We start from the raw sequence: 16,939 nt of genomic DNA, 5'->3' as shown, positions 1-16,939 counted from the left end.
ATGCGGTCTTAGTGTCGGTTCACACTGATGCGACTTGTCAGGTAACTTGTCTGACAAGTCACTCTCCATTCAGTGCAATGGAACCATTCTAATCGGAGCAACTAACGTCGGCCCGACTTAGAAAAAGGTTCCTGCACTACTTGGGAACGACTTTAGAGCATCTTGCATTGACTTCTATTAAAGGAGTCCTTTGCAAGCCACGCCAAAGACACTGTGCGGGGTGGCTTCAGAGTTGGGCAAACTTTGAAGCTGCCCCAGTGTGAACCGAGCCCTAAACCACAACATATGTGGCCTTTTCATTAATCTTGACCTGGAAGCATCCAGTCTGACTTTTGTTCTTACATCAGTTGGTAAAATTCTGTTCTGTACAGTAAGTCCATTTCACATCCTTTTATTCTGTTTCTCAGATTGTTGACCTACATCTTTTCCACACAGTATAACTAGTATGGTTAAATAAAGCACGAAACATATGAATAATTTAACAAAACCCTGCATATTAGCTTTTATGGCAAGTTATTTATATCTGTTTAAAAGACAGGAGGAAAAATTTACAAAATGAAGTGATTCTGTATAAATATACTTAAAATTTATATAACCACTAATAGAAAAAGAAAAACAATTTAACTGTCAGTAATATGTGGAAGACCCATTTCCCAGGATTCCTATGTGGAAATTCAGTATTAATTTGCAGCACCTCCCACACTTCTCAGTGCTGAATTGTAAGAAAGGATCTAAGCACTCTGCAAGACTGATGGGTACTGAAAACAGTTCTCCATTCAGGGGGAGCGCGTGAGGATTTAAATGCATCAAGTGAAACTCTGACTTTAGAACTATTTCCATTACTTACTGTAATGATGCATCTTATCAAATTCACATTACACGGGAGGTACTTTTAAGAGGAAAAAAGACTTACTCTCATGATGGAAAACAATATGCCTGCAAATTTTCCATCATTTAACCAGACACCGTCATCTGTCACCAATGGCACTGTCTCTTTCCGATCCTGGAACGACAGTGCCCTTTTCTACGGAGAAGAGAATGTCGACTTGTCCCCTGGTTTGGAAATCCTGGCAACTATTTCTGTCACATATGCTCTTATCATTTCAGTCGGTCTCCTAGGGAACACAATACTTATCAAAGTATTTTTCAAGATTAAGTCAATGCAAACCGTTCCGAATATTTTCATCACCAGCCTTGCTTTTGGAGATTTGCTTCTTCTGCTGACATGTGTTCCAGTGGACGCCTCTAGGTACATGGTGGACACGTGGCTTTTTGGAAGAGTTGGCTGCAAAGTGATCTCTTTCATACAACTCACATCTGTCGGTGTATCTGTATTTACACTAACTGTCCTTAGTGCTGACAGGTAGGTTATTTTTTAAATTCTCTATCTTACTGATATCTGTGAGAGTGGTAATAATACAGATCTTATTGATTTTATTTTACTAAATTGGATTCATGATTTATTTTATTATTATATTTCCATTACTCATATACTGCTAAAATAAATAATGTTTGACCCAACAAATATTGCCTAAAATATCCTTATCTTGTTCTTTTCTTCATTCCAAGGCTGTCCATAAAATGGGCAATGTAGTGATGCAGGCTTTTTCAGGCAAGAAATCCAACAGCTGATTGGCTATTACCCTGAGAATCAGGAGTATGTTCTAATATAGAAATGTCCAAATTGATCATTTAATGTTTATGGGTACCGTGAAGGGACAAAACGCAAAAGTATTTGCATATGCTGCAGTCCACTACTACAGTGAATAGCTTCAATGTTTCAGAATTAATCTTATATAGCAAAAATTTCACAGGGCACATCCATGGTAAATATTTATTTGCTGCATCTACACACAGTGATGAGACCTCTATTCAGCTTCTATTTAGCTTTCTGAAGATGTAAAAAAACTGCTTATTTTCCACTACTAAATGCTCAGCAATAAAACATGAATTTAGGAAGTATGATGCATTTTTGCTTGCTTTACAAAATCATGGTCTTGCCTCACATGTGATAGATTTGTATTCAATGGATAGTTATACACTTGGGTGTTTTTTTTTTATTATGCATCATTAAATTACACGCTAGCAGGCATATTATTGTTAAAAAATGAAGTGCCAAGAGACTCTAAATTCTACAAGAACAAGGAGAACAAACATATAAACAATATATCTATCTATATATATATATAGATATCTATATAGATAGATAGATAGATAGATAGATAGATAGATAGATAGATAGATAGATAGATAGATAGATAGATAGATAGACACACACAATATACAAACATTATACAGCAAGTGTGCCATTTATAACAATACTTATTGCAAATTAAAATTATATTCAAGATTTCATAGTTACAACTGTGCTAATGTATGTGCCATTCAGTGAATGTAATATTTTACTACAATAAAAAGTTGTAATTTGTATGTGAGCAAAAGAAATGTATATGTCTGACATGATAAGGAAGGTGTTAAATTCTTATGTTTGCATGAGCAGGCTTTTGATGAAAGCATGTATTCTCAAAAGGCAAAACTGCTGGGATGTTAAAATATTGATAATATCTACTAATTTCTGTTAGCACTTGGCTATAAAATGTATTAAAAAAAAAAAAAAAAGCTTTAATAACTAACGCAAAATGTAATGTGTCTGCATTTTCTGCTATTGCTTGTATTAGATTAAATAGAATACATTTCAGTAAATGTGTAAAACAGTTAACTATGTATAAAAGCAAACTGATAAGACATTTGTGATGTATTTAATTATTAGGCGTCATTGGCTGGTAAGTGATTTCTTTATTTTTCCAATTAAATGCTGCCTTTTTTTTCTGTTTGTACTCTCCAAACACTAAATATTTTCAGCTAAATATTTAAAAAGGCTTAATTACCATTGTATGATGAAATAGTAACTGTGCTATTTAACAAAATTGCACAACTGATGCAGTAAGCCTTTTTCAGATCATTAATTACTGCATGTTAATATTTCACACAGATACAGAGCTATAGTAAAACCTTTGGAGCTGCAAACGTCAGATGCGGTATTGAAGACATGTGGTAAAGCTGCTTGTGTCTGGATCATTTCTATGTTACTGGCGACTCCAGAAGCGGTATTCTCAGATCTGTATGAATTCAGCAGCCCAGACAAAAACTCATCCTTTCAAGCCTGTGCTCCTTATCCCGTCTCTGAAAAAATACTACAAGAGGCTCATTCCCTGATGTGCTTCCTGGTGTTTTACATCGTACCACTATCAATCATTTCTGCCTACTATTTCCTTATCGCTAAAACACTGTACAAGAGCACATTCAACATGCCAGCTGAGGAGCACACTCATGCCCGCAAGCAGGTTTGTTACATTGAAGTATTTCCTAAAGTGGGAGAGGTGTTCAACTGGAGGAAGGCATTCTTACTTCAGGTAGTACCCAGTCCAGCTACAAGTAATACTTTAGTAATGAGTTGGTATTTGCAAGTTGACGCACATGCTGACTACTAGTTCCCAAAAATTCTACCAGTGTAATCCAATCAAATTCTCCAATTTTACACAGTTATTTCACCATTACAGTGCTAAAAGATAATGTTACCCTTGCATGCTGTATTCTTTGTAATATACTGTATAATAAAAAGACATCAAAACAGCAGTCCAGAAAAGACAGCTAAACACGCAAATACCTCTACAGCAGGGATATGCAATTAGCGGACCTCCAGCTGTTGCAGAACTACAAATCCCATGAGGCATAGCAAGATCCTGACAGCCACAAGCATGACACCCAGAGACAGAGGCATGATGGGACTTGTAGTTTTGCAACAGCTGGAGGTCCGCTAATTACATATCCCCGCTCTACAGCATATGTACTGTTTTAGCTTCCGAAGCATTTGTAATTCTGCATAGTCAATGACTCTGTTTGTCTTCAGAGTATATACACTTTATTGTCCCAAAGGCCCATTTTCATTTTTTACCACCAGGTTGCAAGTCTCGTTCACTTGGGCATACTACAGTGTACACCCATGTAGGGTCTGTGTTTTGCCCACACGGGGGGACACAGGTGTTCTGTACAACACTGTGCCTGCAGTCCTGTTTGTGTCAACTGGAACACAGCAGCTGCACAGACAGCTGCTGCTACCAATTTGGCATCCTTGCGGGTGCGGGTACAGGTGCATGGTCCCAAATGCACCCTGTCTGTGTGCAAGGCCAAGCACTCTCACTCCTGCAGCTGTCAAATTGTGAGCAGTAGCTGTGTCCGTGCAGCTGATTGACATGAATTGGACTGCCTGCATGGGGATACACTGAGCACCTGTGCATCTTTGTTCTGGCAAACATGGCCTTCATACAGGTGTACAATGTAGTATGCCTCTGTGAACAAGGCCTTATACTCACACGTGATATATTACTGAGAAGGCAGTAAAAATGTCCCTTTTTTCATTAGTAGGTGGAGCGAGACTCCAGAGTAGTATGTGGGGGATTCTGGAAAGAGCTTATACTGCAGATAAACACAACAATGAAAAGCAGGCAATTGTTTCTAACCACCATAATCACCTATCACTGAAATATTTGTTTTTGGCAGGATAGTCATTAAGCTCTATGTTTTAGGCCTGTGGGACATTACAAAGGCTCTTGCTCTAAACTGCATATTAGATTTTGAGCAACAACACAGCCCTTGGTTGAGAAAGGTAGAATTATTCTTCAAGTCAGTCAAATAATAGCAATATCTTTAATGATAAGTACCTGACAAATTCAGTGGAAGTACTTTTTCCCACGGGCATGCAGTAAAATCCAAGATGCATATATGAGTAACATATGGATAGAGACTCAAAATGAATTTTGGGCAACACATGGCTTGTATCTGAATCAATAGTGACATATGTTCTTACAGATTCAGAGTGCTTGTAAGATATGCGCTCATACATTTTATATTTCAGTCTTTTTTTTTATTAAGGCTTCAAGTAACAGATTTCCTTATTAATGGAAAGATAACAAAATAACAGAGTAGGCACTTTGAATTTGAGTACAATAAAGACACATAGCATCAATATGAAAAAAAATTAAAAATAAAATAAATCATGAGTGTAAACCCTCTAGGGGTGCACACCCGAGGATAGATGGGTAGTTAAAGGGGTAAAGGTAGGTAAAGAGGAACTGCAGTCTGCTCACATAATTTGTAATAAAAACATCTTTGCCATTCTGACGTTTCTTTCCAACCACTTTGCATATTATTTTATACTGTGCTTCTGTACTTGCCAAATATACTTGCTTCTGTACTGTGCTTCTGTACTTGCCAAATATGCTGCAGAAATCTCCCTCCACTGAGTCCGGATGCAGCCATTTCAACTGTGGGCAGCTGAAGCTGCTGTCTATTCCATTCCTGGATTTACACAGAGGCACACCTCCAGCTCTGCAGCTCTTATTGACCCTCTTATGACTCATCCCCCCCTCCTGGCAAACTCTCACGAGAGTGAGAGAGAGACAGAGCTGTGCATGATGTCATAAGCCTAGTTTTTTTTTTCCAGACAAGAAATTGGAAGTGGTCTGTATAAGGTATTTACTGGCAGAAAAAAAATGTTTTACTATCCAAAGTTAAAACAACAAGGGCAGGAGATTTAATAGATGGAAACATGAACAAATGACTGAATTAAAAGTAAAAAAAAAATGTATGCAACATTGTATATGTACCAAGTGACCACAAGAAAGGTACAGATAATAGTAGAAGAGATTGTTGCTGGAGAGAAAGATAGTGAAGGTCATTGAGGGAATCTCTGGAGCATACTACACCCAAATCTAGATAGCGAATCCATGGCTGCCACATTTTATCAAATTTTGATTGCGTATTGGTGAGAATAGATGATAATTTATCATTGATCATTATCCAGTTCAGTTTATGCTCGACATATTTAAAAGATATAAAAAGGTTGATTTCAGCATTTAACTATGGCAATTCAGGCTGCCAGAATCATGTAAGCTATCAATTTTTATTTATATTTAGATGTTTTTATGTCAAGTTTTTGGAACGGGGCTATTTTAGGGGTCCTGGAGACATTAACATCCGTTACGGTGCTTATTAAGGTGAAGGTTTGGATCCAAAACCTTGTAAGTTTGGGGCATTACCACCATACATGGAACATAGTCCCTGATTGGCCAAAACACCTACAACACAGAGAGGCCTGTGGATATATCTTGGCCACTCTCACCAGAACCATATACCACCGCAATAGTGTTTTAGACTCCACTAGAGCAGTGTTAAGAGATGCTTTTGCTAGATCATATGCTATTGCCTGGCATTCCTCAATGTCAAAGGTGGGGCTTAAGTCCTGTTCCCATTGGGTCATATAGGGAAGTTTGCATATTGGGAGCATGAGGAACTCATACAGGATAGATATGTGTGTGCACCTATCCCATAAATATATATGATTAGATTGATTCAAGTGAAGGTGCACTTATCCCTTTAAATAATATACATATGAATATACTGTAGCAAACCAAAGTGTGACACCCTATAATTTACCATATAAATAAATATAAAAAAGTTACATTATATATATATATATATATATATATATATATATATTGTGAATAGTCCAAAGCCACAGAAATATTTTCCTAGTGACTAAACGTGCTCGGCGCTGGACACAAATTAGTCCTGCCATGCTCAAAGGTGCTATCCCCACAGACACTCAAGCCACTTACCAGACAACATTGATCTCAAATTATAGAGATCAGACCCGCTCTACTAGAGAAGAGAGCTGATGCTCTGAACATCGGACCTCCAAGAGGATATGTGACCCCACAAGACGTTTGCAGCAGTGGTGTCCCCACGAATGGTACATAAGTGTTGCTCACTAAATTTGCTAAATCCCATCCAGCTTAAATCTCATACAAAAGCACTGAGAAGGAGAAGCCTCATAGTGATAACGTCACAGATGCGACTCCATCCAACGCGTTTCCCTGTAACAGGCATCCTGTGGGAATGGAGACTAACCTGGGATGTCTATAGCACAACTTTTATAGCGGAAGGGTCTACAGAACACAGCCCTGTCCACACGTGTAAAAGGGAGTCAACCACAGGCTACTACTACACCCAGCAATGCAAAAAGCTCAATTGAACTTAATAATAACATATATATAAGATATATAAAATGTCAATATTTAAATGATTTCAATTATTTTTGCCTAATACAACATATGATAATCATCTTCTACAAATACATGCAACTATGGACAGCTCCCCCTTCTGGTCACACATATGAACTACATCGCACTCCGAATCAATTATAGCTTAACCAACATACATTTAGTTAATATGAGTAAGGACCCAACAACTTCAAAAGGAAGAAAATGAGAGGATGCAGGGGAGGCAAGAAGAAGCACCCCCCGCCCCAAAAAAAACTTGCAGGAGGGAGTGCGGTCCCTGTGTACCCGGAAAGACCTGGTCATACAACCTTCTGATAAGGGCGGGGGGATAGTCTTGCTTAAGGCTTCAAAAAAAACGCTGGATGAAAAATGCTGATGTGACAGCTTCTAGTAGCATTTTAGTAGCTTTTAGGCTTCATATACATACAGACTAGTGTTTTTTTTAAGCTCCCAGAAGCTGCTATTTTTCTGCTCCTAGAAGCTAAATAGTGTTATTCTATGTGTCCACGCACACTACTTTAGCCTATTAACATTTTATGAGCCTCAGTGTCTAAGAGCAGAAAATAAAAACATTTTTAGTAGAGTTTTTTTGGGGCATTTTTCCAGCAAAAAACAAAAACAAAAAAAAAAAACCACTGAATGCTCCTAACCACTCCTAAATGCTCCTACCTGCTTCTAAATGCTATTAACAACTTTTTTTTTTTAGTTTTATTTGTTTCTTCATGTACTGCAAAAAATACTTGCTTCTAAAAGCTACTAAAAAGCTACTAAAAGCTGACACAAATGCTATTATCAGAATTTTTCATCCAGCATTTTTTCTAGCTTTTTTTGAGCTTATGAAAAATGCTAGTGTGCATAGAACTTTTAGGAGCATTAGCATTTTATTAGCATTTTTTGCAGTACATAAAGAAAAAAAAAGCTAAAAAAAAAAGCTATTAGGATCATTTAGAAGCAGTAAAAAATATTTAGGAGCGTTGTTTTCAGTGTTTTTTTTTTTTTCTACTGGAAAAGTGCTTCAAAAAACTCTGTTAATGCTAATAGCTTAAAGTAGTGTGCATGGACACATAGGATAACACTATTTAGCTTCTAGGAGCAAAAAAAAATGCTAATAGCTTCTAGGAGTTAGTGTGTATGGAGCCTAAAAAGCATGACTACCTGGAAGACAATGATAATCTTTTATCTGATAGACAGACCTATGGTATCAAAGGGATCTAGCTAATGTATTTAAAAAGCAATTGGATAAATTAATTCAAGCAGGTATTAAGGCTGGGGTGATTGACAAAAAAAGAGAAAGCATATTTGATACTGCTGGCACCTAGGATACCCATAGTGTATTGTTTACCAAAAGTACATAGGAATCTTGAAAAAAAACCTGGAAGACCAATCGTGAGTGGCATTGATTCTGTCACATCATGTATTGGCAATTTTTTTCCAATTTCCAAAAACTTTTTCTTGCAATCAATAACTTCTGAATTTTCTTAAAGATACCATGCAGATTATTAATGAGTTGTCCCAATTGCCGATCGAAGGGACTGTGCTGCTTGTCACTGCAGACGTCTCTTGACTTTATACCATCATCCTCCATCATAGGTGGTATGAGGCAGCGAGTTATTTCTTAATTCTTATTGTCTTAATATGTTGGTGCCTTTTATACAAAAAAGTTTGTTCTTGAGTTATAGCAATTCGCCATAGAACATAATTACTTTTATTATGGAGGTAATTATTACTTACAGAGCATGGGCATGGCTATGGGGGATACATTTTCTCCCTGCCTATTTAAAGCGCTGTTAGAAAAAGGAGACCATTTATGCAAGGGATGATAGGAATTCAATATTTTTGCATTGATGACGCCTCTTTCCTATGGTGGGGGGGTGTGCATTCTCTTCATGCATTTATGATGCATCTAAATTCCAATACCTGGGGTATTATATTTACATATGAATGGAGTGCTACATCAATCAATTTCCTGGATTTGATTATTTTTAAAGGACTTCCGACTAAAACACATTCCTTGAAACCACAGATTGGAATGGTTTTATACCAATAGGGGTTTGTCATCACCCTACTTGGTTGCGAGCCATTCCTAAAATTCAATTTCAACATTCCAGAAAAAATTGTTCAAGAAAGTAGGGTTTTTTGATTCAAACAGGCATTTTAAAGGAGAAATTTCTCCTAAAGGGTTGTCATCAGGGTATCCTAGAGCAGAAATTTCTCCTAAAGGGTTGTCGGCCTTGGAAGGAAATCTTCTTTTGACTCCTAAGGTTAGAATGGCTGGGGATTCTAATAAACATTAATTGGCATTTCTTAAGACTTTTGCACACTCAATATCAACACTGAACACCTGGTGAATAAAATACTAAGAAAGCACTGGCACATTCTGAATGTGGATAGGATTTTAGGCCCTGCCCTTGCGGGTAAGCAGAATGTTATTTTTAGAAAAGCACCTACCCTTAGGGGCATGATTGCACCCAATCTGGCTGAAACACCTCCCAAGGTAAAATGTTTGGTAATTTAGCTGGCTTTTACTCATGTAAAAGGTGTAATGTGTGTAAGAATTCTAATGCTGTCCGTACTGCATCATTCACCAACAGAGTTACATCTTGGGAATATCCCATACAGGACTTCATAACCTATTGTACTACAGGGGTAGTTAACCTTATTGATGCCTGTGTGGCCTGCAATATATGGGCAGAACCACATGGGCACTGAATACGAGGATTGGTGAGCATCTCGCCAATATTAGAAAGGCCTTTAGGGGGCATAGCCTCTCTAAGCTTTTCTAGTAGGTTAAGGATTAATAAAGATTCCTCCTGTTTACAGTTTATCTAGCTAGAGTAGTACATTCCACATTGGTGATGTAGTAGTTTAAAGAGACAAATTTCTTGCCAGCAGACCCGTTGAATTTTTGACCCCAAAAACGTTTAATCCATGGGGACTAAATGTTGAATGGGCCATTAACAGTTGATTTATGGGTCATACCCTCATTATCGTCATTATGCAATCATTTATATATTTTTATATTGTTTTGTAATTCTCATTTTTAATTTTCTATGTTTGTTTTTTGTTTTTGACATTTGTTAACAATATGTATGTTGGTCAAGCTATGGTTGATCCGGAGTGCGGTGTAGTCCATATTTGTGACCAGAAGGGGGAGCTGTTCATATTTTCATGTATTTGTAGAAGATGATTATCATATGCCGTATTAGATACAATTATTTAAATATTGTCATTGTATTCTGTTAAAAAAAAAAGTATTGTCATTGTATACAGTATATCATATATACTGTATGGGATTATTCAGTTCACTTGAGCTTCTGAATTGCTGGGTGTAGTGGTACCCTGTGGTGGACTTTTACATGTATGGACAGTGCTGTGTTTTGGTGTCACTTCCGCTATGAATGCTATGAATGTGGAGTCAGTAGCGGAATTACAGCTTGCAGGCAGCAAGGTACCATGGGATATGTAGTCCTCAGAAATTGAAAGTAAATAAAAGAGGAAAAGCTGCAAAGCATGCAGGGAATCCAAAAAGTTGTGGAAAGAGATAGTCAGTAGACAGGCAGAACTTACAACATGAAAGGAGATTTTTCAAGTAAGCTTATATTGGATTGTCGGTATTAACTATTGTTTGTATTGTTCTTACAATGCTGATGTTATAAAATGAAAATGTATGCTGTGACCATAAAGCTTCTTAAGAATATGTAAATCATTCATTGTCTATAATCAAGGCATAGGAACACTTTAAAGGGGTTATAAACGCTTGTGGTTTATCACCTTAATGCATTCTATGCATTAAGTTTAAAAACCTCCTGTGCTGCAGCAGCCCCCCAGAGCCCCTATTTTACTTAGCTGAACCCAGTCTTTCCAGCGACAGTGATGAGCACACCAGTTATAGCCGGTGTCTCGGGTCCTGATTGGATAGATTGATAGCAGTGCAGCCATTGTCTCCCGCTGCTGTCAATCAAATCTAATGATGCGGGTTCTGGGGGAGCGGGGCCGAGTCCTGCTGTCTGTGTCAATAAAAGGCAGCAGCGGGACACTGGAGTGCACCCACACGAGTGCCCCGAGGGAAAAAGGCTCTCTAACGGAGAACTTGAGAACAGGAGGAGCCAGGAGCACCGTTGAGGGATCCCAGAAGAGGAGGATCGGGACCCCTCTGTGCTTTTTTAAACACAAACCTTTAGTTATCCTTTAAATACAGTTGAAAGCTGGTTGACCTTTTACTGTTCTAAACTCTACTAAACTGGGCTATTACCTTCAGAATAAGGAATGAGGACATTGGGAATTAAGCAATTATAGTCCACCAGTAGCCCAGACGTGTACCTATGGTACTATGTTTACTGGTATTTCTGCCTGAAACTGATTTTATTTAAAACAGAGAAATTTACAGTGGTAACTAACGTGGTAAATATAGTGGGCCTGAAGTGTTACCCTCTAATAAGTGGTGATCCCAACATAAAGCCCACCAGGTCTGCAGTAGAGGGAGCTGCATACTGAACTCTGGTGGGTTGTATAAAGCCACTGGGTCATGTTTTGGGCAACAGTAACTTTACTTATAAATAAAGAAGATCACAAGGGCAATTCCAGGCTGAGCGCTTGGGCCAATTAACCATAAGGCCCTTTTCACACTGGGGAGCTTTGCAGGTGCTACAGCGCTAAAAATAGCACCTGCAAAGTGCCCTGAAACAGCCTCTGCTGTCTCTCCAATGTGAAAGTCCCAAGGGCTTTCAAACTGGAGCAGTGTGCTGGCAGGATGGTAAAAAAAAGTCCTGCTAGCAGCATCTTTGGAGCGGTGAATACACCGCTCCTTCACCGCTCCTTCCCATTGAAATCAATGGGGCAGCACGGCTATACCGCTGGCATAGCGCTGGCATAGCGCTGCTGCAGCGTCGCTTTGCGGCCAGTTTTAACCCCTTTTTGCCTGCTAGCAGGCTTAAAACAGCTCCGATATCGGCCGAATAGTGCCGCTAAAACGACAGCAAATCAGCGCTAAAAACAGCGCAGTTTTACCGCCGACGCCGCTCCTGCCCCATTGTGAAAGGGGCCTTAAAGCTATTTGGGCAACTACTTAGGTAAACACTGTATTCAGGAGCATTTTCTGAGTGCAGTGGACATGCATGCAAGATCATGAGTTTGCCCTCTGCCCCTTAGGGCCGGTTCACACAGCGGGCGATGCGAGGCGACACGACTCGCCTCGCCTCGCTCCCGCAAGTCGCCCCCGTTCTGTACAATGGAACCGTTCTGAGAGGAGCGACTCGAGTCGCTCCGACTCAGAAAAAAGGTTCCTGTACTACTTCTGGGCGACTTCGGGGGCGACTTGCATTGACTTCTATACAGAAGTCCTCTGCAAGTCGCCGCTGAGGTCGCCGCAGGTCGCGGCGAGGCAAGTCGGAGACGCCTCGCCGCGCCTGCAGTGTGAACCGGCCCTTACTGTGACTAGGTTAATTTTAATCAATATTTAAACAGTATTAATATGTCAGCAATACAATACCTATAAAGGTAATCTGCCCATAAAGGTAAAAGCAGAAACAAGTTTTGTGTGCCTCACGTAGCATGTCACAACAAATTATGAGTATTGAGTAACAGTGGGAGTGGTTTAACCACTTTCAGACCGGACCATTTTGCTGGTGAATGACCAGAGGTCTTTTTACACTTTGGCACTGCGCTGCTTTAACTGGTAATTGCGCGGTCATGCAATGTTGTACCCAAACGAAATTTGCGTCCTTTTCTTCCCAAAAATAGAGCTTTCTTTTAAAGGTATTTGACTGACTCTGCGATTTTTATTTTTTGCGATATAAACGTAAAAAGACCGCAAATTTTGAAAAAAATGATATTTTCTACTTTTTGTTATTAGAAAAATCCAATAAACTCAATTTTAGTCATACATTTAGGCCAAAATGTATTCAGCCACATGTCTTTGGTAAAAAAAAAGTCAGTAACTGTATATTTATTGGTTTGCGCAAAAGTTGTCACATCTACAAACTAAGGTACATTTTCTGGAATTTACGCAGCTTTTAGTTTATGACTGCCTATCTCATTTCTTGAGGTGCTAAAATGGCAGGGCAGTACAAAACCCCCCCAAATGACCCCATTTTGGAAAGTAGACACCCTAAGGAAATTGATAAGAGGCATGTTGAGCCCATTGAATATTTTATTTTTTTGCCGCAAGCGATTGAATAATGACAAAAAAATTTTTTTTTTTTTTTTACACAAAGTTGTCACTAAATGATATATTGCTCACACATGCCATGGTTATATGTGGAATTGTACCCCAAAATACATTCTGCTGCTTCTCCTGAGTACGGGGATACCACATGTGGTCGACTTTTTGGAAGCCTAGCCGCGTACGGGGCCCCGAAAGCCAAGCACCGCCTTCAGGATTTCTAAGGGCATACATATGTCATTTTACTCCTCACTACCTATCACAGTTTTGAAGGCCATAAAATGCCAAGATGGCACAAAACCCCCACAAATGACCCCATTTTAGAAAGTAGACACCCCAAGCTATTAGCTGAGAGGCATGTTGAGTCCATGGAATATTTTATATTTTGCCGCAAGTTGCGGGAAAATTACAAACTTTTTTATTTTTATTTTTTTTTTAACAAAGTTGTCACTAAATGATATATTGCTCACGCATGCCATGGGCATATGTGAAATGACACCCCAAAATAAATTCTGCTGCTTCTCCTGAGTACGGGGATACCACATGTGTGGGATTTTTTGGGAGCCTAGCTGCGTACGGGGCCCCGAAAGCCAAGAACCGCCTTCAGGCTTTCTAAGGGCGTACATTTTTGATTTCACGCCTCACTACCTATTACAGTTTTGAAGGCCATAAAATGCCAAGATGGCACAAAACCCCCACAAATGACCCCATTTTAGAAAGTAGACACCCCAAGCTATTTGCTGAGAGGCATGTTGAGTCCATGGAATATTTTATATTTTGCCACAAGTTGCGGGAAAATTAAAAACTTTTATTTTTTTTTATTTTTTTTTCACAAAGTTGTCACTAAATGATATATTGCTCACACATGCCATGGGCATATGTGAAATGACACCCCAAAATAAATTCTGCTGCTTCTCCTGAGTACGGGGATACCACATGTTTTTGGGAGCCTAGTCGCGTACGGGGCCCCGAAAACCAAGAACCGCCTTCAGGATTTCTAAGGGTGTAAATTTTTGATTTCACACCTCACTACCTATCACAGTTTTGAAGGCCATAAAATGCCAAAATAGCACAAAACCCCCCAAAATGACCCCATTTTGGAAAGTAGATACCCCAAGCTATTTGCCGAGAGGCATGGTGAGTATTTTGCAGCTCTCATTTGTTTTTGAAAATGAAGAAAAAAAAAATAATGTATATTTTTTTTCTTTTTTTCAATTTTCAAAACTTTGTGACAAAAATGAAGGTCTGCAAAATACTAACCATACCTCTTGGCAAATAGCTTGGGGTGTCTCCTTTCCAAAATGGGGTCACTTGGGGGGATTTTGTGCTATCTGGGCATTCCATGGCCTCCGAAACTGTGATAGGCAGTGAGGAATGAAATCAAAAATTTACACCCTTAGAAATCCTGAAGGTGGTGCTTGGATTTTGGGGTACCGTACGCGGTTAGGCTCCCAAAAGGTCTCACACTTGTGGTATCCCCGTACTCAGGAGAAGCAACAGAATGTATTTTGGGGTGTAATTTTACATATAACCATGGCATGTTTGAGCAATATATCATTTAATAACAACTTTGTGCAAAAAAAATAAAAATAATAATAATAATGTATTTTTTCCACAACTTTTGTCAAAATATAAAATATTCCATGGACTCGACATGCCTCTCAGCAAATAGCTTGGGGTGTCTACTTTCTAAAATGGAGTCATTTGGGGAGGTTTTGAACTGTCCTGGCATTTTATGCACAACATTTAGAAGCTTATGTCACACATCACCCACTCTTCTAACCACTTGAAGAAAAAGCCCTTTCTGACACTTTTTGTTTACATGAAAAAATATTTTTTTTTGCAAGAAAATTACTTTGAACCCCCAAACATGAAGTGTTTTTTTAAAGCAAAAGCCCTACCGATTAAAATGGTGGGTGTTTCATTTTTTTTTTTCACACGGTATTTGCGCAGCGATTTTTCAAACAAATTTTTTGGGGAAAAAACACACTTTTTTTTATTTTAATGCACTAAAAATCACTATATTGCCCAAATGTTTGATGAAATAAAAAATATGATCTTAGGCCGAGTACATGGATACCAAACATGACATGCTTTAAAATTGCGCAGAAACGTGCAGCGGCGACAAACTACGTACATTTTTAAAAGCCTTTAAATGCCTTTACAGGTGACCACTTTAGATTTACGGAGGAGGTCTACTGCTAAAATTAGTACCCTCGATCTGACCTTCGTGGTGATACCTCACATGCATGGTGCAATTGCTGTTTACATATGACACCAGACCAACGCTTGCGTTCGACGTTGCGCCTTAGCAGGGGGGGACAGGGGTGTTTTTTTTTTATTTATTTATTTTTTATTATTTATTTTGCTTTTTTATTTTATTTTTAAACTGTTCCTTTCATTTATATATATTTTTTTATGATTTTTATTGTTATCTCAGGGAATGTAAATATCCCCTATGATTGCAATAGGTAGTGACAGGTACTCTTTTTAAAAAAAATTAGGGTCTATCAGACCCTAGATCTCTCCTCTGTCCTCAAAGCATCTGACCACACCAAGATCGGTGTGATAAAATGCTTTCCCAATTTCCCAATGGCGCTGTTTACATCCCGCAAAATCTAAGTCATGAAATGCTCGTAGCTTCCGGTGTCTTAGGCCATAGAGATGATTGGAGCCATTCTGGTCTCTGATCAGCTCTATGGTCAGCTGGCGGAACCACCGGCTGCATTCTCAGGTTCCCTGTTGGGACAGGAGAGCCTGAGAAAACCATGGAAGATGGTGCGGGGGGGGACATTCCCTCCCACTGCTTGTAAAAGTAGTCTAGAGGCTAATTAGCCGCTAGGATTGCTTTTACATAAAAGTCGACCGCTGGCTGAAAAGAATGATACCAAGATGATACCTAAACCTGCAGGCATCATTCTGGTAAAAGGACTCAAAGTCCCGCAACATACCAGTATGTTGCTGGAACTGGTTGGGCATATATTGTAATTTTTTTTTTATGCAGCCTGTGTGCTGAACGAAAAAAAAATATTGATCGGTGGGTATGCCCACCATTAGATACCACCCTTCATCCACCCACTTTTAATGGTGGGCATACATGCACCATTTATATATGCCGAAGCATGGGGGCATCCTCCCGCAAAAGGTAGGAGCAGATCGCTCCTCCACCCCTTATGCCCCCATGCTTCGGCATATATGCTCTTTTTTAACTGTGGTGGTGAAATCACCCCCGACAGTGCTGGAGTCGCGGCTTTATGTATCATGGGAGCAAACGCTGTTGCTGTCAAGATAAATAAATCCGCGCTGCAACTGAATGGCGTACCTGCTAAGCAAATGATGGTTAACAATAAAACAAAGTAACATTACAGTATAACAGTAAGACGTACCATACCTGCAAAGCAAATACAAAAAAAAAAAAATAGCAAAAAATAACACATTTAACACAATCTGTGCCTAAAATATATATATGCCGAAGCATGGGGGCATCCTCCCGCAAAAGGTAGAAGCAGATCGCTCCTCCACCCCTTATGCCCCCATGCTTCGGCATATATGCTCTTTTTTAACTGTGGTGGTGAAATCACCTCCGACAGCGCTGGAGTCGTGGCTTTACGTATCGTGGGAGCAAACGCTGTTGCTGTCAAGATAAATAAATCCACGC

The 16,939-nt window shown here is 39.1% G+C and overlaps 1 protein-coding gene across 1 annotated transcript in view; it reads left to right on the top strand.

The window, feature by feature from the left end:
* The first annotated feature begins 741 nt into the window (after positions 1-741).
* Positions 742-16,939, top strand: part of BRS3 (bombesin receptor subtype 3) — a 30,192-nt gene continuing 13,994 nt past the window's right edge. The window contains exons 1-2 of the mRNA XM_077490426.1: positions 742-1,363; positions 2,993-3,344. Of these exons, the coding sequence (XP_077346552.1) occupies positions 918-1,363; positions 2,993-3,344 (798 nt within the window). The 5' untranslated portion in view covers positions 742-917. The remainder of the gene's footprint in view (positions 1,364-2,992; positions 3,345-16,939) is intronic.

This window comes from Lithobates pipiens, unplaced genomic scaffold (genome assembly GCF_037356315.1).
Source record: "Lithobates pipiens isolate NorthernLeopardFrog02 unplaced genomic scaffold, aLitPip1_a1.2 Scaffold_1, whole genome shotgun sequence".
In the NCBI taxonomy this organism is placed as follows: domain Eukaryota; kingdom Metazoa; phylum Chordata; class Amphibia; order Anura; family Ranidae; genus Lithobates; species Lithobates pipiens.
Note: the sequence above shows the minus strand (reverse complement) of the source record. Positions and strands in the feature narration are given on the sequence as shown.